The sequence below is a fragment of the Dromiciops gliroides genome, chromosome 4 (assembly GCF_019393635.1).
Source record: "Dromiciops gliroides isolate mDroGli1 chromosome 4, mDroGli1.pri, whole genome shotgun sequence".
Lineage (NCBI taxonomy): Eukaryota > Metazoa > Chordata > Mammalia > Microbiotheria > Microbiotheriidae > Dromiciops > Dromiciops gliroides.
Genome location: NC_057864.1, coordinates 641,195 through 667,304, shown reverse-complemented (window position 1 = coordinate 667,304; position 26,110 = coordinate 641,195). Strand labels below are relative to the sequence as shown.

The window sequence follows — 26,110 nt, the reverse complement described above, 5'->3', positions numbered from 1 at the left end:
CATAAGAACTCTTGAGGTGAGATTCCTTTTTTGTTGTTGTTTCCTCACTTTTGTCACTTTTATTCATGTTTTTGGTTTGTGTTGGGGCCACATGGATGCTGCTTGCTTCTGTCCTTGCTCCTCACTCAGTACAAGGTCTAGGCCTTGACCCTGCTCCTGGTCCTGGACTGTCCCCCTAGGTATAGGTTCCATATGCCATCCACCGGGATCTGTGATTTCCAGATCTAGGTTTGGTGTGGCATATTTTCTAGGTCTTGGTGGAGTGGCTGTAGGCAAAAGCTTGGTTGTGCTTCTTCCTGTTCCTCCGCCATCTTGGCAGGTCTGTTTTAGCTGAGTCTTGCAGAAAGCCAGGGGTGCTGAGAGACAGAGAGACGAGGACAGCTCTCTGGCCTCTCTGCAAAGACATTGGCTCTGTGGGTGTCACAGGGAGCAGCTGCCACTGGCGTCAGCCCTCCATTCAGGTGCAAGAGAATATCCAGTGATGCCTGGGGTCGTCCAAAGTATGATTGGAAGAGGGCTCCCAAAGAGAAGAAAGAGGCAATCACTGAGAAAACCAAGGCCTGAGAAGGCCTGTAAGGTTGTGCCAGAGGGGAGTTGCTTTTCCTTTTTTGTGTCCTTTCGCTCTCCCTGTATCGTCCTCAAGGATGAGGCATCTGCCTGGTGAGCTCTACCTGCTACAATCATCCAAACTCAGCTGTGTGGTCCTCCATAGACCCTCGATGCTCCTCTTGGCTGTTTTTTTCCCCATGTATCATATTTCTTTTTTTTTATTGTTGAGAATTTTGTTTTCCAAATTACATGTAAAAACAAATTTTGACATCAATTTTTTAGAACTTTGTGTTCCAACTTCTCTTCCTCCCTCCCTCCCCCCAACCCCAAACTCAAGCAATTCAGTATGTTATACATGAATAGTCATGCAAAACATCTCCACATTAGCCAGGTTGTGAAAGAAAACAGAGAAACAAAACTTCAGATTAGGGAACTATCAAAAACAATTATGCTTCAATCTGTTTTCAGATACCATCAGTTCTTTCTCTGTAGATGGATTGCAGTTTTCATAAGTCCTTCAGACATATTGGATCATTGCATTGCTGAAACTAACCACGTGCTTCCCAGCAGATCATCTGACACTATTGCTGTTCTTTTGTATACAGTACATTTCACTCTACTTCAGTTCATGTAGGTCTTTCCAGGTTTTTCTGATAGAGTTCTGATCATCATTTTTTTTTGTTTCCTATAAAGTAACTAAAAGAAAGAATTATGTTTCAATCTGTATTCAAATATCATCAGTTCTCTCTCTGCAGATGGATTGCATTTTTCATAAGACCTTTAGAGTTGTCTTGGATCATTGATTGCATTGCTGAAAATTAACCGAGTCCTTCACAGCAGATCATCTCACAATAATACTGTTCTTTTGTATACAGTCGATTTCACTTTGCATCAGCTCATGCAGGTCCCTCCAGGTCTTTCTGATAGTATCCTGCTCATCATTTTTTTTTATAGTAAGCTACAATTATATAGTACTTTATCAACAGTAATAGACCATGCATCATTTATTTCATAGAAATCTTGCCCATCAGAAACTAGGCATATATGTGTGTGTGTGTGTGTATATATATATATATATATATATGTGTGTGTGTGTAAATATAAATATATACACACACAATTGCTTGCCGCCTCAGGGAGGGGGAAGGGGAGGGAGGAAAAGAGGTATAGAATTTGGAACTCAGAACTCTATTTATGGGGGCAGCTAGGTGGCATAGTGGATAAAACGTCGGCCCTGGATTCAGGAGTACCGGAGTTCAAATCTGACCTTAGACACTTAACGCTTACTAGCTGTGTGACCCTGGGCAAGTCACTTAACACTCATTGCCCCGCAAAAAAACAAAACAAAAAAATAAACAAAACAAAACCAAAAAAAAGAACTCTGTTTATCTGTCTATCTATTTATTTATTCTTCCCCCCCCAACAATGAAGGTTAAGTGACTGGCTCAGGGTCACACAGCTAGTAAGTGTCAAGTGTCTGAAGCTGGACTTGAACTCGTGTCCTCCTGAATCCAGGGCTGGAGCTCTATCCAATGTGCTACCTAGCTGCCCTGGATCTCAGAACTTTAAATAAAAATGTTTGGTATTTAAAAAAAAAAGAAAGGAAGGAAGGAAGGAAGGAAGAAGGCATAGACCAGCATTTCACACCATATACCAAGATAAGGTCAAAATGGGTACATGATCTAGACATAATGGGTGACACCATAAGCAAATTAGGAGAACAAGGAATAGTTTACTTGGAAGGTCTATAGAGAAGGGAAGAATTTATGACCAAAGAAGAGATAGAGAACATTATGAAATGGATCATTTTGATTACATTAAGAAGTTTTTACACAAACAAAACTAATGCAAACAAGATTAGAAGGAAAGCAGAACACTGGAATGCATTTTTTACTGTCAGTGTTTCTGATAAAGGCTTCATTTATCAAATATATAGAGAACTGAGTCAAATTTTTAAGAATACAAGTCATTTCCCAATTGAGAAATGGTCAAAGGATATGAACAGGCAGTTTTCTGATGAAGAAATCAAAGCTATCTATTGCCATATGTAAAAATGCCCTAAATCACTATTGATTAGAAAAATGCAAATTAAAACAACTCTGAGGTACCACCTCACACCTATCAGGTTGGCTAATATGACAAAAAAAGGAAAATAATAAATGTTGGAGAAGCTGTGGAAAAATTGGAACACTAATGTATTGGTGGAGCTGTGAACTGGTCCAACCAGGCTGGAGAAGAATTTGGAATTATGCCCAAAGGGCTATAAAGCTGTGCATACCCTTTGACCCAGCAATCCCACTATTAGGTCTTTTTCCCAAAGAGATCATAAAAAAGGGAAAAGGACCCACATGTACAAAAATATTTTAGCTGCTCTTTTTGTGGTGACAAGGAATTGGAAATGGAGGGGTTGCCCATCAATTGGGGATCGGCTGAACAAGTTGTGATATATGAATGTGATGGAATACTGTTGTGTTATAAGAAATGAAGAGCAGGCGGATTTCAGAGAAACCTGGAAGGACTTGAACTGATGCTGAGTGAAGTGAGCAGAACCAGGAGAACGTTGTGTACAGTAACAGCAACATTGTGCAGGGATCAACTCTGATGGACTTAACTCTTCTCAGCAGTTCAGTGATCCATGACAATTCCAAAGGACTCATGACGGAAAATGTTTTCCACATCCAAGAAAAGAACTATGGAATCAGAATGCAGATTGAAGCAGATTTTCACTTTGTTTTTGCTTTTGTGTCCTGAGGTGTGTGGTGGAAAGAAGGCTGGCCTTGGGATCTGGCTTCCCATGCTACTGTTGTCTAGCTACCTTCCTACCCTCCCTCAGGCTCAAGTAAAGCTGTCTTGGCCCATTGGTGAATTAGGGGGTGTCTACCCCAAGCAGGTGAAGGCTTCTTCTGGTGGAATGGGCGGATTAGAACAATTTGTTCCAGTGGCCACAGAGGCAGGGGAAGCAGGTGCTTTGGGGTGCTTGGAGCTTGGTCAGGCACCAAAGACACCAAGGTCATCCGCTGCATCTGGGGCTATTGCCGGTGGTCCTGACTTTTGTCACCGGACTGTGATGACTCAGGAAGAGAGTAGGGCTGATGCCTTTATGCAAATCTGCCTCATTTAAATCCGGTTCATGCACAAGTCAAGACTACCTGTGACATCACTGGCCCCCTTAAAAAACGAGGGACAAATAACAACATCAACTTGGGTATTATGTAATGGAGTTTAAAAATTCTACCATAGTTGGCTTTTTTCTTCCATCATTCTGCTCATTTAAATTCATTTCAGTTTTCCTTCTATATGAAGTGGATTTATTAGCCAGGTATTAATTAGTTTCTAGTTAGTCGATGAGCTCACAGATCTTTTTTTGTATCTGACTAGAGCTCCCTTTTCCCCCTCTTCTTTCTGCTTATCATCCTTAGGGTTATTTCAGTTTTCCTTCTTTTACAAAGCTAAATCTGTTTCTAGCTTTCCTTTCCTTGATGTTGTGGGATTACCTGGACCAAGCACCTCCCCAGAATTCTGTTTTTTCATTGTTAGAGGGAACTGTCCCACATGCCAGGGCTTACCCCCTCTGCCCAGAAATGTCCTAAATCTGAAGAGGAGAGAGCTCTCTTCATTTGCAAAATACAATTCACTCAGTCGTTCAGGAGCTCCCTAGTCCACTTATGGACTAGGCCTATCCCTTTTTCTTCTTCCCTCTCCCCCATCCCCACCCTCCTCCCCACTGGTGGTAGGGCTCTCAGTGTGAATGACCTGTATTTGGCTAGCTCCCCTGATCAGGAGAGTGCTTCTGGGGCAGACCCTCACTCCATCCCTGACCATCCTACTGGTGCACAAGGGTATCCTCATGGTCACCCAGAGAGCCAGAGAGAAGGGTGTGGACAGCTGAGTGAAGAATCATCTCCATGATAGGCAAGCTGGCCTTGGGTGGCCCATTCTGTTGAGTGGTAATCAGAGGGAAGCTGAGTATTGGTTTTGTCATTTGTTAGTTCAAGGAAGGATATGGGGTGAAATCCAGACAGTCTAACTCTGCCTGGACGTGGACTGCCAAAAAAGACGTCCAGTGGCCAGGCATGGCTAATGGGAGCTTTAGGCCTCTTCTGTCTTCTCACTCCTGGTCCCAGAGAAGTCATTCTTTCTTAAAAGGATTGCGTTTTATTTTACTTTCATTGGAAATAGAAAAGCGAATGATGATTCAGACATTGTGCCTTAGGTTTTTTCCATCCTATTAAAAAAATGGACATTTGGTATCCATGCAGAGCCCTGGCACCCTCCCCGTTTCTGAAAGCTGCTTATTGGCTCTGCTCCAAAACAGATGTAGTTTTTCTCAGCTGCCGTTCCAGAAATTTCACAATGCCTGGAATAAGGGGGGGTGGTACGTGGCTAATGGAGGTGGGTTTGATGGGCCAAGCTTTCCAGTTCCTGGGGCACCGAGCCTGTTTTCTTGGTGATGGTGTTTTTGACTAACATACATATAGCTATGGTAACTGATCTCGGTAGCTGGCTGCCAGTTGCTGCTTCTGACAGCTCCTGGGGAATGTCCCAAGTTCAAGTAACAGCAGACAAGTAATGTGTCTTTCTCTCTGAACAGAGCAAAAGGCCCATGAAGCCAACATTGCCCTTATAGGTTCTGCACGTCATCCTGTGCTTGCTGTACACTCTTCTCAAGGGAGTTAAGGCTCAGACAAAGACAGTTGTAGTAAAATTAGCACAGTAATCCTACTTACAAATTTCTTCTTGGAAAGTTGTCCCTCTGTGTGTGTGTGTGTGTGTGTGTGTGTGTGTGTGTGTGTGTGTGTGTGTGCATGTGCTTGGGCACATTGGGTAGGTTTTGGTTGAGCAAGACTGGGACATTTCTATCGATTTGTGAACATCTTAACACAGCAGCTGTGTGGGTCTTGTTTTAAATAGAAAGTGAAAAAAAATCACTCTGATTTGCCTCCCAAGGCAAGGCAATTTTATTAATAAGAATGCTGAAAATGTGTTTTTGAAATGAGGTGGGTGGGGTTTTTTTTTAGCTCATAATTATCCCTACTTGGGTAATAACCGTCTCTTGATAAGCATTTGGGGGGAGGAGCATGGAGGAGCCCGCTTTCCTCAGTATTCATTCTTAGAATTCCCATCAAGTCCATCTGAAAGGAATTCAGCTTTAAACTGGAGATTCCTAGCTTTGATACAGGGAAAATGGCCCCTACTGGAGTCAGCCATCCTCCTCACAGAGCAGGTATGGCTTGGAAAGGAAAGAGGAATGTGTTTCATCCCACTTCAGTTCTGCTGCTTGGCATCAGTGGGGATCGCAGGACATTTTCTGCCCAAGCTCAGGTCTCCTGGCCCTCGGGGGTCATGAAATAGAGTGTCTGTGGTCCCTGTGGACCAGCGAGACTCTGTGTCCCTGGGTATGAGTGGGAGCTGCAGGGAGATGGGAGGGAGTTTTCTCTGCAAGAGGGCAAAGCAACTTGTGCTTCTAGCTGACTCAGAACCCAGCGGTCTTTCAGAGTTGAGTGTTGCTTGTCATCATGTGGTGACTCTTCTGATGCCCAAGTTTGGGGACTCCTCGGGGTCTCTGAAGCCCGTAGACAGCTTGGTCGGACCAAGCTAGGTCCGAGGAACAGGCTTCTGCCCTGGTGGCAATGCCTTGTGCTCAGCATCAGTCCCTAGCGGTCTTCCAAACAGGTTGGGAGCAGAAATCGCTTCTGAAGCAGGGGTTGATTCATCTGCATTTACCTTTCCTTTCCCAGTGAAAGACCTTAACAAATAAATGAAGAACTGTATCAACTGAGTGACATTATGAATAAACAGATGAGTTCCTGGACTTTCCTCTTGACTTTTTTAGACAAAGACACTGATATCACCGTGCGGGGAAATGCAGATGATTTTGGCCTCCGAGACACATTGAGCATCGCTTCGACAGATTCCTTTGTGTCAGCGACAGAGGTAGGAAGTTGGTGTCCTTTCTCTTCCTCTGCATCCTCCTGTGGAACCTTTTGACTTTGTCAAGAAATCAGAGGAGAGGAAGCTCTCCCCTGAGCTTTCCTCAACTGGTCTGTGGGCTGCTGCTTTGGGCTCTGGCCTTCCCCGCCCCCCTCGATCTCACAGACCCACAAGAGCCCCCATGGGGTTAACTACTGAAAGGCCATGCTGCCTTCTGTTTATTTGCCCCCCTTGCCCCAGAGAGGAATGATTGGGTTCTTCACCAAGTCCTGGGACTTGGTTGTTTTATGGGAAAATATTCCTCCTACTGGTCAGGAAAAGGGGGGGGGGAAGGGAACAAGCATTTATTAAGCACCTGTTGTATGCCAGGCATTGTGCTAAGTGACAGGGCCAGAAAAGGCAGACCCTGCCCTCACCAAGTTCACACTCTGCTGGGGGAGGCGTACACAGCTGGGCACAAACAAGACAGAGTTGTGGGGACCAATTTTTAATAGGGGAGTGTTAGCTAAGTGGCTTGCCACAATATTGGAGAAAGGAAGGAGACCGGGAGCCTCCCTCAAAACAGAACAGGATTTATTTTAACAAGAATGAACTTAAAAAAAAAAACACAAACAGGATCAGTAGGATCAAGGGAAAGGAAATAAAATGGGGAAAGGGAAATTATACAACCTGAAAAATACCACCATCCAGGAATCAGCTGAGAATACACAGCAGAGCTCCTGTCGCCTTCCAGCTTCCAGCTAGAATGCTGGACCAAAAAATACTCCCTTCTCCCAGCACCCCCACACAGTCCCCAGCCTATTGACTGTCTGCTCTGACAGTCATATGATTGCTCTCACTAGGCTTCCAGTCATAATTTTGCCAGGCCTGTGTGGGCATCAGCGAGTGGTGATGACTTGAGGTGCCAGCGCCATGGCAATAGCTACACCAGTGGGTGGAGCACCGTGTGGTTTGTGGAGCCCCAGGCCAGTGCGGCACCAAGGCATAAAAAGCTCAAATAACAATTAATTCTTTACAGAGTGAAGGGTTGGCAAAGGCTTCCTGGAAAGGGTGGAATTTTAGGCGGCACTTAGGGCAAGCCAGGAGGTGGCGATGAGGAGCCAGGGAAGATGTCTGGGAGTGGGGAGATGGAGGTGCTTGTGGGTAGAGCCACCACAGAGGGAGGAGGCGGCAGGTCCAGAAGGGCTTTGAATGCCAAACTGAGCATTTGGATTGGCTCCAGAAGGCCATCGGAGCCTTTGGAGTTTATTGGGCATGAAAGTGACGTGGTCAGACCTGTGGTGGCTGGATGGAGAATGGACTGGAGTGGGAGAGACTGAGGCAGCGGTCCAGGTGGGGTGATAGTGTCAGAGGAGAGGAGGGGGCAGAGGCGGCAGGTTTGCACATATGGGGGTGAGTGACAGTGAGGATTCCAGGCTGGTTCCTCAGTGGGGAGCCTGGGCCAGCTCAGCACCAGGGGTGGTGCCCTCCACAGTAACAGGGAAGTCAGGAAGAAGAGGGAATTTAGGGAGAAAGGTAATGAAATCAGTGTCGAGTTTAAGATGTCTGTGGGGCATCCAGTTCAAGATGCCCAGTACACATTTGGAAATGTGAGACTAAAGGGTAAGGTCTAGGTAAGTAGGTGTGAGAATCCTCAGTGTAGAGATGATCCATGGGAGCTGGTGAGGTCACCAAGTGAAGCAGTCTAGAGGGAGCAGAGAAGAGGGCCCAGGACAGACTGTGGTGGACATCCAGGGTCAGAGGGCATGGTCTGGAGGAGGATCCAGCCAAGAGGACAGAGAGGAAGGAGGAGAAGGGGGGTGGGAGGGTGTGCGTCCTGAAAACCTGGGGAGAAGAGGGTATGAGAGAGGAGGGACTGGCCCGCAGTGTCCAAGGCTGCAGAGAGGCCAAGGAGAAGGAGCATGGAGAAAAGGCTGCCGGATTTGGCCACTGAGACATTGTTAGCAACTTTGGAGAGAGCGGTTTTGGTGGAGTGATGAGGTTAGCGTGCACAGCGCCAAGAAGAAAGTGAGAGGAGAGGACGTGGAGGCGCCTTCTCATCTTGTTTAGCCACAGAAGGGAGGAGCCGTGGAATGGATGGATCAAGTGAGGGGCTTGGGAGATGGAGTGAAATGTGAGTGGGGTGATTGAGGGTCTCCTTGGGCATGTGGAGGGGTTTGCCTTGGCAAGAAGGCTCACCTCTTTTCTTCCCTAACCCATTTAGCTGTATTCAAACGTCATTGCCTTTTACGTTTTGTATCAATAATAGTGGTAACCGTTGGGCACTTAGTAACAGCAGGATTTGTTGTAAATGGTGAACCCTTGGCTTGGACACCTTTGGGACTCACAACGGAAAGATTTCTGATGACAGTTGGAAGTCTTTTATGACGACCCCTTCCTGGTGAGGGTGGGGAGAGCTGTCCTGCTTCCTTCATCTAGCTCCATCCCCTGCTCTGCCGCCTTGCTCAGTCTGACAGTCACAGCTCAAGTCAAATGCACTGATCGCTCAACTGGCCTGACCCCAAACCGGCACCTATTACTTTCCCATGTAAGTCTCACATGACTCTCAGCTAGTTTTCTTTTTTTTTTTTCTCAGCTAGTTTTCAAACAGTAAAACTTAATGTGTTTCCAGTTTTTATCTGATGAGGCAAGTGTTAAAATTGTCTGGGCTCCATTTTTAAACAAATCTCATGGTTAGCTTCATTTTGCCAGTTTAAAATATAGTTTTGACCTGAGTGGGGGGCAGGGCCAAGATGGCGGAGAGGAATCAGCAAGCTGCCTGAGATCTTCTTCTGTTCCCTCAAAAAGAACATTAAATCAAGCCTCTGGACAGATTCTGAAACTACAGAATCTGTAAAGAGACAGAGAGGCACATTCTTCCAATCAGAGATAATTTAGAAGACTTCAGGAAAGGTCGGTCTGACTCTGGCAAAAGGGAGGCGCAGCGCAGGGCAGCAGCCCAGCACCGAGGGGGTCAGGACAAGTCAGGAGGAAGCTGCGGGACACAGCCAAACAACTGAGGCCCTTGGAAGCTGGCTCAAAAATCTGGTGGCCCAGCAGGACAGTGGAAAAACCTACCTGCACCAGCCGAGAGGGCAAGTTGCCAGCTGGAGGGCCACGAACAGGATTGACGAGACTAGGCCCACTGATCCTAGTGTGCTCAGACAGGAAGTGGGGGGGGGGGAACTGCATACACTTAAAGTCCTCAGTGTAAAAAGCTGGTGAAACAGCACCTATACCCCTGCACAAGAAGCCCAAAACAGGGACCCTGGTGCCCCCAGAGCAGACCTCAACTTAAAAAATAAATAAATAAACTGCAATAATGAGTAAGAAGCAAAAAAGAGCCCTCTCCATTGAGAGCTTCTGTAACAATAGGGAAGAAGCCAACGCAAACTCAGATGAGGACAATACCCTCAAATTGCCTACATGTGAAGCCTCCCAAGGGAAGGTGAATTGGTCTCAAGAACAAAAAGCCTTCCTGGAAGGGCTCAAAAAGGATTTTAAAAATCAATTGAGGGGCAGCTAGGTGGCACAGTGGATAGAGTACCAGCCCTGGAGTCAGGAGTACCTGAGTTCAAATCCGGCCTCAGACACTTAATACTTACTAGCTGTGTGACCCTGGGCAAGTCACTTAACCCCAATTGCCTCACTAAAAAAAAAAAAATCCTTAAAAAATTCATCTGGCCACATGGAAAAAAAGGTGCATAATTTCACTGAAGAAAACAATGCCTTAAAAAATTCATCTGATCAAATGGAAAAAAGGTGCATAATCTCACTGAAGAAAACAATGCCTTAAAAATTAAAATTGGACAGTTGGAGGACAAGGAATCCATGAGACACCGGGAATCAGTCAAGCAGAATCAAAAGAATGAAAAAATAGAAGAAAATGTGAAATACCTCATTGGAAAGACAACTGATCTGGAAAACAGATCCAGGAGAGACAATTTGAGAATCATTGGACTACCTGAAAGCCATGATCAGAACAAGAATCTAGACACCATATTCCAGGAAATTATTAAGGAGAACTGCCCTGATATTATAGAATCGGAGGATAAAATCATCATTGAAAGAATCCACCAATCACCTCCTGAAAGAGACCCCAGAAGGAAAACTCCAAGGAATATTGTAGCCAAATTCCAGAATTATCAGGTGAAGGAGAAAATACTCCAAGCAGCCAGAAAGAAGCAATTTAAATACCATGGAGCCACAGTCAGGATTGCTCAGGACCTGGCAGCTTCAAAATTAAAGGACCACAAGGCTTGGAAGATGAAATTCCGGAAGGCAAAGGAGATTGGATTGCAGCCAAGAATCTATCACCCAGCAAAACTGAGCATTCTCTTTCAGGGGAAAAGATGGACATTCAATGATATTGGGGACTTTCAATGTTTCCTGATGAAAAGACCAGAACTGAATAGAAAATTCGATCTTAATATACAAGACTCAAGAGAAGTTTAAAAAGGTAAACAGAGGGGGGAAAAAGTTACTCAATTAGGTTAGACTGTTTATATCCCTACACGGGAAGATAATACTCATAACTCTTAAGAACTGTAAATGTATTTGGGCAGAGAGAAGGACTTTACACAGAGGATATAAATATAAATCGTCTTTGATGTGATGATACAAAGAAAATTAAGGGGTTAAAACGGGAGTCTATGGGGAGGAGAGGAAAGGGGAGGTGGAATGTGGTGAATTATATCATATGAAGAGGTGAAAAAAAACCTATTACAATAGAGGGAAAGAAAGGAGGGGTGAACATTGTTTCAACCCCACTCTCATTAGATTTGATTCAAAGAGGGAATAACATATACGTTCATTGGGATGAAGAAACTTAGCTCATTCTTTAGGGAAGCAAAAGGGGAAGGGAAAGGGGGGACTGATAGAAGGGAGGACAAAAGCAAGGGAGAAAAGGGTAAAGAAAAGAGAGGGGGGATGATAAAAAGGGAGGGCAGATTGGGGGAGGCAGGGTTAAGAAGTAAAACATCAGTGAGGAGGAATAGGGTGAAAGAAGGGGGAAAAAGTACAAAAGGGGTATATAGAATGGAGGGGAATAGACAGTTAGTAATAATAACTGTGAATGTGAATGGGATGAACTCTGCTATAAAAGGGAAGCCAATTGAAGAGTGGATTAAAAACCAGAATCCTACAATATGCTGTTTACAAGAAACACATTTGAAGCAGAGAGATACACACAGAGTAAAGGTAAAAGGCTGGAGCAGAATACATTATGCTTCAACTAAAGTAAAAAAAGCAGGGGTAGCAATCCTTATCTCAGACAAAGCACAGGCAAAAATAGATCTCATTAAAAGAGATAAAGAAGGAAACTACACTTTGCTAAAAGGTACTATAGATAATGAAGTAATATCAATATTCTTTTTCTTTTCTTTTCTTTTTTTTAGTGAGGCAATTGGGGTTAAGTGACTTGCCTAGGGTCACACAGCTAGTAAGTGTTAAGTGTCTGAGGCCGGATTTGAACTCAGGTACTCCTGACTCCAGGGCCGGTGCTTTATCCAGTAATATCAATATTAAATATGTATGCGCCAAGTGGTATAGCATCCAAATTCTTAGAGAAGTTAAATGAGTTACAAGAGGAAATAGACAGTAATACTATACTAGTGGGGGATCTGAATTTCCCCCTCTCAGAATTAGATAAATCTAGCTGAAAAATAAATAAGAAAGAAGTGAAGGAGGTGAATAGAATACTAGAAAAGTTAGATATGATAGATGTCTGGAGAAAATTGAATGGGGATAGAAAGGAATATACCTTTTTCTCAGCAGTACATGGCACATTTTCTTTTTTTTTTAATTTTTTTTTTTTTTTTTAGTGAGGCAATTGGGGTTAAGTGACTTGCCCAGGGTCACACAGCTAGTAAGTATTAAGTGTCTGAGGCCGGATTTGAACTCAGGTACTCCTGACTCCAGGGCCGGTGCTCTATCCACTGCGCCACCTAGCTGCCCCACATGGCACATTTTCAAAAATTGACCATGTATTAAGGCACAAAAACATAGTCAAATGTAGAAAGGCAGAAATAGTAAATGCATCCTTCTCAGATCATGATGCAATAAAAATTACATGTAAGAAAGAGCCATGGAAAAGTAGAATGAAAATCAATTGGAAACTAGATAATTTCATTCTAAAGAATGAATGGGCCAAACAAGAAATCATAGAAACAATCAATAACTATATCCAACACAATGACAATAATAAGACAACATACCAAAATCTATGGGATGGGGGGCGGCTAGGTGGCACAGTGGATAAAGCACCGGCCCTGGATTCAGGAGTTCCTGAGTTCAAATCCGGCCTCAGACACTTGACACTTACTAGCTGTGTGACCTTGGGCAAGTCACTTAACCCCCATTGCCCCGCAAAAAACAAACAAACAAACAAACAAACAAACAAAAAAAATCTATGGGATGCAGCCAAAGCAGTGCTTAGGGGAAAATTTATAGGTCTAAACGCTTACATGAATGAGAAAGAGGAGATCAATGAATTGGGCATGCAACTTAAAAAGCTAGAAAAAGAACAAATTAGAAATCCCCAATTAGATACTAAACTAGAGATCCTGAAAATTAAAGGAGAAATTAATAAGATTGAAAGCAAAAAAACTATAGAATTAATCAATAAAACTAAGAGCTGGTTTTATGAAAAAACCAATAAAATAGATAAAATATTGGTTAATTTGATTAAAAAAAAGAAAGAAGAAAACCAAATTACCAGTATCAAAAATTAAAAGGGTGATGTTACCAGCAATGAAGTGGAAATTAAATCAATAATTAGGAATTATTTTGCCCAACTATGGCAATAAATTTGACAATCTAAATGCAATGGATGAATATTTACAAAAATACAAACTGCCCAGGTTAACTGAAGAGGAAATAAAATCCTTAAATAAACCCATATTAGAAAAAGAAATTGAACAAACCATTAATGAACTCCCTAAGAAAAAAATCCCCAGGGCCAGATGGGTTTACAGGTGAATTTTACCAAACATTTAAAGAACAATTCACTCCAATATTATACAAATTATTTGGGAAAATAGGCGAAAAAGGAGTTCTACCAAATTCGTTTTATGACACAAATATGGTGGTGATACCAAAACAAGGCAGAGCCAAAACAGAGAAAGAAAATTCTAGACCAATTTCCCTAATGAATATTGATGCTAAAATCTTAAATAAGATATTAGCAAGGAGATTACAGCAAGTGATCACCAGGATTATACACTATGACCAGGTGGGATTTATACCAGGAATGCAGGGCTGGTTCAACATTAGAAAAACTATTAACATAATCAACCACATCAATAAGAAAACCAACCAAAATCATATGATTATCTCAATAGATGCAGAGAAAGCTTTTGACAAAGTACAGCACCCATTCCTAATAAAAACACTAGAGAGCTTAGGAATAGGTGGAGCTTTCCTTAGAATAATAAACAGTATCTACCTAAAACCACCAGCAAGCATTATATGTAATAGAGATAAGTTAGAGGCCTTCCCAATAAGATCAGGGGTGAAACAGGGATGTCCATTATCACCCCTATTATTTAATATTGTCCTAGAAATGTTAGCTTTAGCAATCAGAGAAGAGAAAGGAATTAAAGGAATTAGAATAGGCAAGGAGGAAACAAAACTATCACTCTTTGCAGATGATATGATGGTATACTTAAGGAATCCTCGAGAATCAAGTCAAAAATTACTTGAAACAATTAACAACTTTAGTAAAGTAGCAGGATATACAATAAATCCACATAAATCACCAGCATTTCTATACATGACCAACAAAGTCCAGCAGCAAGAGATAGAAAGAGAAATTCCATTTAAAGTAACGGTAGATAATATAAAATACTTGGGAGTCTACTTGCCAAGACAAACCCAGGAACTCTATGAACACAACTACCAAACACTCTCCACACAAATCAAATCAGATCTAAATAATTGGAAAGATATCAATTGCTCATGGATAGGCAGAGCTAATACAGTAAAAATGACAATACTACCTAAATTAATTTACTTATTCAGTGCCATACCAATCAGACTACCTAAAAATTATTTTATAGAGCTAGAAAAAATAATAACAAAATTCATCTGGAAAAACAGAAAATCAAGAATATCCAGGGAAATGATGAAAAAAAATTCACAGGAAGGTGGGTTAGCGGTACCAAACCTGGAGCTTTACTATAAAGCAGCAGTCATCAAAACTATCTAGTACTGGGTAAGAAACAGTGGAGGATCAATGGAATAGGCTAGGCACAGGAAACGCAGTAGTAAATGACACTAGTAATGTAGTGTTTGATAAACCCAAAGACTCCAGCTTCTGGGATAGGAACTCAGTATTTGACAAAAACTGCTGGGAGAACTGGAAGATAGTATGGCAGAACTTAGGCATAGATCAACATTTTACACCTTGTACTAAAATAAGGTCAAAATGGATACATGATTTAGACATAAGAGGTGATACCATAGGTAAATTAGGAGAGAAAGGAATAGTCTACCTTTCAGATCTTTGGAAAGGAAAACAGTTTATGACCAAACAAGAGATAGAGAATATTATAAAATGCAAAATGGATGATTTTGATTATATTAAATTAAAAAATTTTTGTACAAACAGAAGCAATGCATCCAAAATCAGAAGGGAGGCAGAAAGCTGGGAAATGATTTTTTTTATGGCCAGTAGTTCTGATAAAGGCCTCATTTCTAAAATATATAGGGAACTAAATCAAATTATAAGAATCCAAGTCATTCCCCAATTGAGAAATGGTCAAAGGATATGAACAGGCAGTTTTCTGATGAAGAAACCAAAGCTATCTATTCCCATATGAAAAAATGCTCTAAATCTCTAATGATTAGAGAGATGCAAATTAAAACAACTCTGAGGTACCACCTGACACCTATCAGATTGGCTAAAATGACAAAAAAAGAAAATAATAAATGTTGGAGAAGCTGTGGGAAAATTGGAACACTAATGCATTGTTGGTGGAGCTGTGAACTGATCCAACCATTCTGGAGAGCAATTTGGAATTATGCCCAAAGGGCGATAAAGCTGTGCATACCCTTTGACCCAGCAATACCACTTTTGGGTCTTTTCCCCAAAGAGATCATGGAAAGGGGAGAGGGACCCACATGTACAAAAATATTTATAGCTGCTCTTTATGTAGTGGCAAAGAATTGGAAGTTGAGGGGATGCCCATCAATTGGGGAATGGCTGGACAAGTTGTGGTATATGAATACAATGGAATACTATTGTTTTGTAAGAAACGATGAGCAGGTGGAGTTCAGAGAAACCTGGAGGGTCTTGCATGGGCTGATGATGAGTGAGATGAGCAGAACCAGGAGAGAACATTGTGCACAGTATCATCAACATTGAGTGTTGATCTACTGTGATGAACTAGATTCTTCTCACCAATGCAATGGTACAGAAGAGTTCCAGGGAACTCATGATGGAAGAGGATCTCCAAATCCAGGAAAAAAAAAAGAACTGTGGAATATGGATGCTGAGTGGACCATACTATTTCTTTTGGTTTTGGTGCTGTTGTTTTTCTATTTTGAGGTTTTTTTGTCATTGCTCTGATTTTTCTCTTATAACATGACTAATGCATAAATATGTTTAATGTTATGTATATATCTATCTCTATATATGTGTGTCTATATGTATATATATGTGTGTGTGTGTATATATATATATATATATAAAACCTATATCAGATTACCTGCTGTCTAGGGGAGGGGAGAGGGAGGGAGAAAAATCTGAAATTGGAAAGCTTGTATAAACAAAAGTTGAGAACTATCTTTACATGTAATGGGAAAAAAATAAAATACTTTATTAAAAATATATATATATAGTTTTAACTTTGGAATTTGCATACTTCCACCATTTAAACGTTTCTACCTTAGACACAGACATGTAGGCTAGAGTTTTCCCAAGCATTCAAGTGATCTGGTCACACTCACATCCCAGAATAACATGCACATGAGCATCAAAGTGCTGCTTAGAAAGAATCACCTGAGAGATATAACCAAAGCACACTTAATCTTTTCCTTAAATGAAGTGGTGTGGCACTTTTTAAAGGTAAAGATATAACTGAGGGCACCAAAACAGCAGTTAGTCAGAATGTTAAGTGAAAATGCTTTTGCTGGGGCAGCTAGGTGGTGCAGTGGATAGAGCACCGGCCCTGGATTCAGGAGAACCTGAGTTCAAATCCGGCCTCAGACACTTGACACTTATTAGCTGTGTGACCCTGGGCAAGTCACTTAACCCCAATTGTCTCACCCCCCAAAAAATGCTTTTGGTAACTAAAACGAAATTAAATGAAAAGCAAGTAAAAGCTAATAGCAGCCTTTATTTGGTATTACCACAGAAACATTCCAAACAGAATTCTTTTTTTGGGGGGCCAAGAAACCAGATTAAAGAGCCTTTCCATTTGCCCCCATTATCATCCCTATGAGGGGTGGGGTGGGGTGGGAGTGGTTAGGGGAGTGGTACTAAACTCTGTTCTCTTGAGTCGGCTCTCAATCAGATTCGCTGAGCTAGGCATCCTGGCCTAAACTAGAGAAGTAACCCTCCCACTCTTGCACGCTGTGGAAATCCTACTTCATCACAGCCCGGAAAGTCACAGGGAGTGATTGGTTCTTCTTACGGTGTTTTTAAAAGAGACAGCACCCTCCAGCCTGCTTCCAGAGAGGTCGGAGCAGAATACTTGTGTGTCTGCTTGTACACACTCAGGTCACAGCAGCCAGTGCCAAGTTGTCTCCATCCCACTCGATCCAGCGTATAGACAAGGCTCTATTCCACACTTCGCTTCCTCTGGCTTCCTCAGCAGGCCCACGTGGCCACACGTCAGGGCTTCCATTGGCTGCATCCGAAGTCCTCCGTCGCCCAGCAGTGCTGAGTCGTGTGCACATTCACCCTCCTCAGCCCGCATCCACGGACTTCACAACCCGTGGGGATTTGGCGACTTTGCCCACAGTCAGGCTGCCGGGGCCAGTGTTCACTGTGCTGTTTAAAATGTGTGGTCACCTTAAATGAGAAGCTTTAGCACCAGTCTTTGGGCATTAATCATTTATTAAAGCATACCAGGTATTAGTAAAAAGAGAACACGTGGAGTTAGGAGATCTGTCTACTCTGCCTGCCCCTGCAGCCACAAGCCGGTTCCCGAAGGAAAAGGCTGATTCTCTCTGAGTTCCAGTGGAAGTTTCCTGCGGTCTCCACACACAGCTTCAAGCTAATTGGCTGGTCCATTGATTGACATGACTTACAGGTGGTCTATGAATAGATGTGACTTCCAGATGCTAGTCACATGCTTTCTTTTCAGGGGGGCTTCGCCCTGGTTCTCACAATGTCTTTCTCAGCAGGGGGTGGCACCCTGATTCTCACACCACACAGGTGTGCAGCCTTGAGATTGACACCCTGGTTCTTCTGGCAGCTGGGGTTACAGGTGTGGCTGCGTGCTGCGTCCAGGTTGCCTTTCTGGATGCCTTCTTGCTGCTTCTGCTGAGTTCCTCGATGGCAGACTTGAGGTGGAAACGGTCTTTCTCCACGCCTGGCGTGGTTCCTGAGGCTCATGGGAAGCTGCATCCGCCCCGGGGCGGGGGGGGGGGAGGGTGAGCCAGACATCCTGGGCTCTTGTTATGGTGAAATAAATAAAGAAACCTAGTCATTCCATCCAGGTGACAATTTATTTGGCAATGCAGAACCAAGCAGGTCAAAGGCTCTCGGCCGCCAAGGACCCAGAAGCTGGGGTTCTCCGTGAATAGAGGATTTGGAGGGTGTAGAAAAAGGGAACCTAGGGTTATGGGGATGGAGACATCTGGTTTTGCATTGGTGGAGGGGCTTGGGAGACATGGGGGTAAGAGATAGAGATGTTCTTGGGACATTATGTGAGTCACTGTGGGGAGGGGGCATCCTCTTGGGAAGCCTCCTAAATCAGGTGACTGGTGTGGAGTTGGAGCTTCACTTCAGAAAATGGTGGGTAAAAGCAAAATGAAACCATGACAGCTGATTTTTCATGTAACGCTCCTTGCCCAAGGAGGCTTCTCTCTGGGACAGACAAAGGCTCTGGTGCCTGGCGGGGAGGTGCCCCCTCTCTGTCCTGAGCCTGGCCCACCAGGGCCAAAGGAGATCGGTCAGTATTTATTAAATGCCTCCTGTGTGCCCGGCACTGTGCAGAAGGCACAAGGATGAGGTGAGAAGAGGGAGCTCGCAGCCAATGCAGGGCCCAGAATGCCCTGGGCCGAATGCCGGCATATTTACATTGCTTCTAAAGACTCACAAAGCATCTCCCCTCCACGCCCAGTGACCCTGTGCAGTGGGGGTGCATAGAGAGTCTGGCCCAGAGGCCAAGGACTCAGCTTAGCTCAGGGCTTGGCCCAGTGGTGCCCCGCCTCCTGGGGGGCTGCTTTGGCCTAGGAGACCTCCAGAGTGAAGTGAGCAGAACCAGGAGGACACTGTGCACAGTGACAGCCATATTGTGTGTTGGCTTAACTCTTCTCAGCAATACAAGGATCCCAGACAATCCCAAAGGACTAAGGATGAAGCCCACTTTCCACCTCCAAGGAACGTGATAGAACACAGACTGAAGCACACTGTTTTCACTTTCTTTTTTTTTCTTTTCTTTGAGTTTTCTTGTATAAAATAACTAATATGGTCATGTTTGACATAACTGCACATATGTATAGCCTACATCTGCTTGCTTATCACTTTAGAGGGGGAAGGGAAGAAGGGATGGAATTTGGAACTGGAAACTTTCAAGAAAAATGTTTTTTAAAAGAGTGGAGATGCCATTAGACTTGTATGTCAGCTCAGGAGAGCTTGGACAGATGCCTTCTGAGTAGACTCTCTGTGAGGTGATGGAGGCTACTTTTCAAACCACAGCCCTGATAGTAGCAAGTCCATTTACCTCTTCCAGGCCTCCGTTTTCTCATTGGTAAGGTGAGGTAAAACTCCCTTCCAGCTTTCATCTCTGGGTTTGTATCACAGAAGGGCACTATCCATCCCCACGAAGCCACAAGGCCTTCAGGTACTCCCTGTGCAAAACTCAGTTTGCTTTTGACTTTGTCCTTTTACCAAACACATTTTTGTGATGGTTAAGCTGATTAGACTTCCTTTATTCAATTGGAATAATCTGTTATGCTCTTTGACAGCTGAAATAAGAAGGCTGGTGTTCCCAGTCACAGAGGTGAGAAGGGAGAGAGAGAGAGAGAGAGACCCTGTAATAGAAAGAAGGAAAGAAAGGGGTTATAGCAGAGCTTACTGACAGCAAATGCTGCACTCCTACCCCTTTGGGTGGGGGAGGTGCCTCACCACATCTTCTCTTGGTCACGACCATATCACCTCATTGAGGGTTGAGGGTTGGGGCTGCTCTTGGTGGGGGAGTCCTTGCTCCTGTGCTGTGCCCCTGGCTCTCTTGACTTTTCATCAGGTCACAGAAACGTTCTTGATGGAGGGGTTCTCCGTCCAGTCTGAGGGCCCTGACTCATCACCGTCCCCAGTTGTTTTCATCTGCATTTCTCGGGTATTTAGTGACCTGGTGCACTCTTCTGAGGGGCATTTAATGGTTTGTGTTTCTTTTGATGACTCCTGTTCAGCTTTTGGGGAATGTGCAGCATCGATTTCATTCCTTCCACTGCCTCTCCCCTGAGACTTTTCTCCGTAGCTTCTGGATGAAGCCAGCTCGGCCTCTGGGGAAGCTTGGCTCCTTCAGAGCTCCATTTACAATACTGAGTGCTTTCTTGTGCTCTGTAACTAACCCAAGCCATCTCCTTAGCTCACAGAACACCGAGAGGGGCGGCCCCCATACAGCTTGGACTTTCTCTGCCACTGTCCTTTGTACGAAGAAGCCATGCACTTGGTTGAAGAGGGGAAAATTTACTCCAGGGTGCTTAGGTACTGTTTCCATTTTACTTTACATCTATCTGTGGGAGATATTGTGGAGCTGTGGCTGTTTTGGGCATCTTTGCTAAAAATGTTTATGAGAATAAGGAGAAATAGAGGGTTTGCCCAACAGAATTGTTTTCATTCAAGACATCTCGTGGCAACCATGTCGGTAATGAGCAGACCTGTGGTTGTCATCAGCAGCTGAGCTCCAGATTCATCTTAGGTTTCATCCTGAAAGTTGCTTCATTCTGGCCTTGTTTTCTGTAGAACCGAGATGTTGGAGTGTCTTGGAGATAGTGACTTTCTGGCCAAGCTTCACTGTATCCGACAGGCTTTCCAGGTAAATGACTTTCCCAGCTCTGTCCTGTCTCTGCTCTTAGTACCGTTTGTCTCGGTCACCCTTGGACAGAGTCAGGAAGTATCCCAGCTGCCCAGGGACCCCCTCAGGTGGTTGCCCCAACCGGTCCTGCCTTGGTCACCAGGCCATGCTGGCCCTTCACCCACATCTCTGGGACTGCTGAGCACCTTGTGGTCCGGCAGTGCTGCTGCTGCCACCTGCCCCGCCCCCCTGGGAATGGCCAGGGGAGGACCCCTGCACGACCCTCACCAGGCTCTCTTGGGAGGCAGGGCTAGACACCAGGTGGGACTCCTGGTGTCCTGCTTCCTGTCCTGGTGAAGAGTGCTCCAGCTGTGCCGATTGCTCCCTCAGTTACCCTCCCTTTGACTTCCCTTTCCTTCTCTATCACTTTTCTATCAGTCAGTCATTTCAGGTCTCGGTGGGGGGGTGGGGGGCGGGACTCTTGCAGGTCATTCTTTCAGAAACTGCCAACAGGACATTTCTTGCTGAGAGTGGAAGAAAAATTTTATCGGCTTTAATTGTGAAGGCAAGAAAGGTAAACTCGATTTTGTTAACAAAGTTGTTATTTAGTCAGAAATGAAAACACATTACAACTCAGGAAGGAAGGATTGTTCTTGGGGGTTCTCATGTTTTTGTGCCCTCGTGTTTGCGTGCTTGTGTGACACTCTCCTAGGCACTGAGGGTCCAGAGACCAAATGAAACAGGCCCTGCCCGCAAGGAGTAAGAGTTCTCCTGTACGAGTAAATGCATAGCCATGTCACAGTGTGAGGCCTGCTGCTTGTGTCCCTCTTTCCTGAGGGCCCTTGGAAGGGCCCAGCCCTGCCGCTACCAAGACCTCACCAGAGCATGTTTGCTGCAGAGTCTTGCCTGGTCCTCCCTGTTTGGCCAAGCCTCTGGAAGAGGAGGGAGGCTTGGCACTAGGATCTCAGAAATGGTGGAATTCGAGTGTACTCTCCTTCCTCTCCCTCATGTTGGGCCTTGGGGTGGGGTTTAGAGAACCACCTTCTCAGATGGTGGGGTAGCCTAGCTCTAGGGGTGGGCCAAGATGATCCTTAAGTGTTGGTTACCGTTCCCAGGGTGGTCTCGTGTGGCCTCTCCTCACCCCACTGGCCCGAACTGGGGCTCAGAACTAGCAAGCTTCTAACCCAGTTTTCCTCTCTGCCTCTGAGCCCATTGGCTCCATAAGCTCAGGGGAGCAGTTTCTGTTCATTTTCTTTGGCCTGCTTTGCCTTAAACCGAAGGCTGGGCTTTTGGGCAGAGCCTGGCCACATGGTTCAGTCTGCTCATCCACTAGCCAGGACGCCTAGAACCCTAGCAGTCCCTCTCGGGAAGGCAGCTTTACCCTCTGCAGGCATGAAGCTTGTTTCAAGAAGCATGCTTAGAATTAAAACATGTCATGTTCTTCTTGTTTACTGATGATGTCCTACAGAATCCAAAGAAATTTGAAGATGTTTTTGATGAAATGATCTGTTTTTTAGAGCAAACAGACCACTGGGAGAACACTGAAGTGGAACTGGCCGCGAGGGGGGTGAGTCTCTGTCTCTGTCCGTTCACTTGCCCCTCCAGCCTCCTCTGGAGGCCAAGCAGCCGAGGGCCTCTGAGTGGGAGTAGTTCTTCCTCCTCCTTGTTTACTTGGATACCTGATGACTCAGTCAGTTGATTTCTTTTCATGAGTACAGTCTGGGTTTAGTCTTCCTTCCAATTCAGGTGCTAATAAATAATTGTGCATGTGCATTTTTTCTCATTTCATGCAGGTGAAAAATCTAAATTTTTATGACATTGTCTTGGATTTTATATTAATGGACTCCTTTGAAGATTTGGAAAACCCCCCCACATCAATACAGAATGTGGTCAATAATCGCTGGCTAAACGCCTCCTTTAAAGAAACTGTAAGTGAGGATTTACTTGTTTGTGATGTACTTGGGGATCATGGAAATGGTAAAATCTTAGTCTCTCATACCATCCCCCCCACAAGCTTTTTTTAAAAAATCAGATTTTTTTCATTTAACAAACATTTTTTTCTCTCCCTTAAACTAGCGAGGGACAGTTTTAGAGAGACCTGGGAAGACATGTACGAATGAAGCAGTGAAATGAGCAGAACCTGCTAAGCCTTTTTTTTTGGGGGGGTGGGGCAATGAGGGTTAAGTGACTTGCCCAAGGTCACACAGCTAGTAAGTGTCAAGTGTCTGAGGCTGGATTTGATCTCAGGTCCTCCTGAATCCAGGGCCAGTGCTTTATCCACTGCGCCACCTAGCTGCCTCTGCTAAGCCTTTTTTTTTTTTTTTTTTTGGTGAGGCAATTGGGGTTAAGTGACTTACCTAGGGTCACGCAGCTAGTAAGTGTAAAGTGTCTGAGGCCAGATTTGAACTCAGGTCCTCCTGACTCCAGGACAGCTGCTCTATCCACTGCACCACCTAGCTGCCTCTGCTAAGCCTTTTTAACTTGAAGATAAAAGTCCATTGTATGATTAGGGTGATGTAGAAAGGACGACCATGCCTAGAATGTGGATAAGGACTAGGCACCTAGGGGGTAGTGACCACAAGCAGTGGGGACCAAAAGTAACTCATGGCCCAACCATTGAAGCATTGAAGAGGAAGCCATGTGTTTGCAGGCACAGATAGACCAGTGTGCTCCAGTTGTGTACAGACACATAAAGTGACCTAAGCTCTATTGATTCTGCGTTCCCTTCGATGACGACGGCCCTCAGGGACAGGCCTGGTTTTCATCATGAAAGCCACGCCTTCTCCTCCTGGCAGAACCTGCCCTCATTGGTGTTTCAAGGACCCTGGGTCCTTCCCGTGACCCATACCGGGCACGGGGGAGGAGCTTGGTGTGGAGTCCTGGATTCTTGTCTGTCTCTTCCTAATGTATCGAATTCTAAAAAATGCAGATTTTTGATTTTCCCTGATTAATGTGATTTTGTCTCACAGGAGTTTCTTCTTATCCATTTCTCTAGTTGACAGGGGATGTAGAAAGAGGAGTCTGGGCTTGTGGGATTCCATTGTGTTTTCTGTCATGATGTTATATGTGTTAGGTCCTTATTTAGATAAAACCACTTTTGAAGGCCCCAAACGATTTCAAAAATGCCATTTCTCAAGGAAAAACCCCAGATCATATTGTATCCGTGGTATTTTAGTTGTGTCTTTTTAGCTTCTGTTTGTTGCGTTTGACACAGGCTAGCTCTTAGTGTGAGAGGGCTTACCGTTGTAACTCCAGAGGGCCTAGACAATAGGCACCGCCCAGTTTTGCTTGGTTGACTCTTATGTTAAATATTTTTAAAAATCCATTTTTCTGAATAAGATGAGGGAGTGTGAGTCACTTTGTGCTTGTCTTTAACAGTCAGCATGTTAGCACTTGGAAAGGCGTGAGCTTTCGTCCTCAGCCTGTACCTAAGTGTCTTTTGCCTTTGCTAAGCAGAGAGGCCCTGGAGGGTTAAGGAGCAGGCCCAGCGGGCAAGTTAAACTTGGCCTTTGTTCTTCCCTGTGCATGTGCAGGCTGTGGCGTCCAGCTGCTGGTCAGTGCTCAAGCAGAAGAGGCAGCAGATGAAGGTAAATGCCTTTTGTGTGACTCATCCCTTTCATTATTTAGATGTTTCTTCTTTTTTTCCAAAAACATCCCAGCATCATGATTGCATCTTCTTCAGCGCAATGTGAATGGCAGGAGCAGCCATCTCTCTCATGCCTGTGTCACTGTCCAGAGAGGAAGGAGAGAGCAGGCAGCCTCTGGGGTGGGGGCATCATTCAGCTCAGCGTGACACAGACGGAGGGACACGTGGAGGGAAACCCCAGGCAGCTTCTGCTCTCCAGGCCGGCTCCAGCTTCCTCCTGTCTCTGCTGAACTTGACTCTCTCTTCCCAAGGACTGAGGACAGCCAGCCCCATCATAGACCTGAGACTTAGATCCTTGGGATCATACTCTCCGTTTTACATCTGTGAAATGGGTCACTCAGAGGCCTGCAGCGAGCACCCCCGGCCCCGCTGTCCTACACTTCAGGCCGGGTCAGAAGAAGCTCCTCTTTCCACTGCTGCTGAAGTCTCTTCCAGCGCGGGGGTTTGTGGCTGATTGTCAAGAGGAGCGGCACCAGAAGAGAACAGCCCAGGCTCCCATCTCACCGGCTCACCAAGGCTCTTTCCCTTAAATGAACTCGAGTCCAGCTGCCCAGTTTGTGGGCACCCAGCCCCTGTCCCTTCTCTGCACTCTGTCACTGTTCAACACACGTCTCTCCTTCGTGGATGCACGGTGAAAGGGCTCTTTAATATCTTTGTTGGTGACAGTGCCAGTGGCCTCCAGGACATGTCTGCTCATTGTGTGGTCAGACAAAACTGGGAGGAAGCTCTCAACTGTGTAGACCATTGGGCCAGTTCTGGCCAATGAAACGTCAGAAGGATGGCTGGCAAATCTTGACATCTGAAAACCGGATTGTTCTTAATCCAAGTACAAGATGGAAGGCGTGGGCTCAGAGATCCCTGCAGATGGCGACTGCAGCCGTGCTGCGACGCTGCCTCCTTAGAAGGAAAGCTCTGGCGAGTCTGGACAGCCTCCTAAAAAGCAGAGACGTCGCCCTGCCAACAAGGGTCTGCACGGTCGAAGCGATGGCTTTTCCGGCAGCCATGTTTGGCTGTGAGAGTTGGCCTATCAGGAAAGCTGAGCGCGCAGAATTGATGCTTTTGAATTGTGGGGCTGGAGAAGACTTCTGAGAGCCCTTGGACAGCAAGGAACTCCAGCCAGTCCGTATTTAAGAGAAAGTGATTCAGGCTGGTCACTGGGAGGTCAGATACTGAAGCAGGAGCTGAACTACTTTGGTCCCATCAGAAGACAGGACTTGCCAGGAAAGACCCCGATGTTGGGAAAGATTGAGGGCAAAAGGAGGAGGGCACGGTGGAGCATGAGATGGATGGAGAGTACCATGGAAGCAAGGAGTGTGAACTTGGACGGACTTAGATGATGGAGGACAGAAGGGCCCGGTGTGCTGTATGATCCATGGGGTCCTGACCAAATGACGGAACAACAACATCCCCCAGCCCTCTCCCCTTTGCAGCAACACAAAGAGCTGCATACATGTCCCCTCCCTTCTTTAGTTGGCCTCTCTGCGGGGGGGGCATGCACAGTTTGGTGACTCTGGGGATCTTGCTTTCCAGAATGATTGGATCAGCTCCCAGCTCCTCCACGTGTGGGTGTTCCTGTCTCTGCATGTCTCCTTCTGTTCTGTCATCTTTGATAGTCTGATAACTATGAAATGGAAATTTCAGTTTTTATTGTGCTTTTTTTTTTTTTCAAACGGCTAATGATACTCTGGTTTTCTTTCTTTGGAACAGAGCTGCCTGTTTTATTCATATCCTTTGGTCATTTACCTGCTGGGAAATGATTACCATTATCTTAAAATATCCATTTCATCTTCTGTGATACTCTTTATCACTTGCTTGA

The 26,110-nt window shown here is 44.8% G+C and overlaps 1 protein-coding gene across 1 annotated transcript in view; it reads left to right on the top strand.

Moving 5' to 3' along the window:
• Positions 1 to 26,110, top strand: part of MIGA1 (mitoguardin 1) — a 64,674-nt gene that overhangs the window by 33,539 nt on the left and 5,025 nt on the right. Inside the window, exons 8-14 of the mRNA XM_044002250.1 lie at positions 6,383 to 6,483; positions 20,220 to 20,338; positions 20,597 to 20,669; positions 21,136 to 21,222; positions 22,117 to 22,215; positions 22,442 to 22,576; positions 24,182 to 24,235. Of these exons, the coding sequence (XP_043858185.1) occupies positions 6,383 to 6,483; positions 20,220 to 20,338; positions 20,597 to 20,669; positions 21,136 to 21,222; positions 22,117 to 22,215; positions 22,442 to 22,576; positions 24,182 to 24,235 (668 nt within the window). The remainder of the gene's footprint in view (positions 1 to 6,382; positions 6,484 to 20,219; positions 20,339 to 20,596; positions 20,670 to 21,135; positions 21,223 to 22,116; positions 22,216 to 22,441; positions 22,577 to 24,181; positions 24,236 to 26,110) is intronic.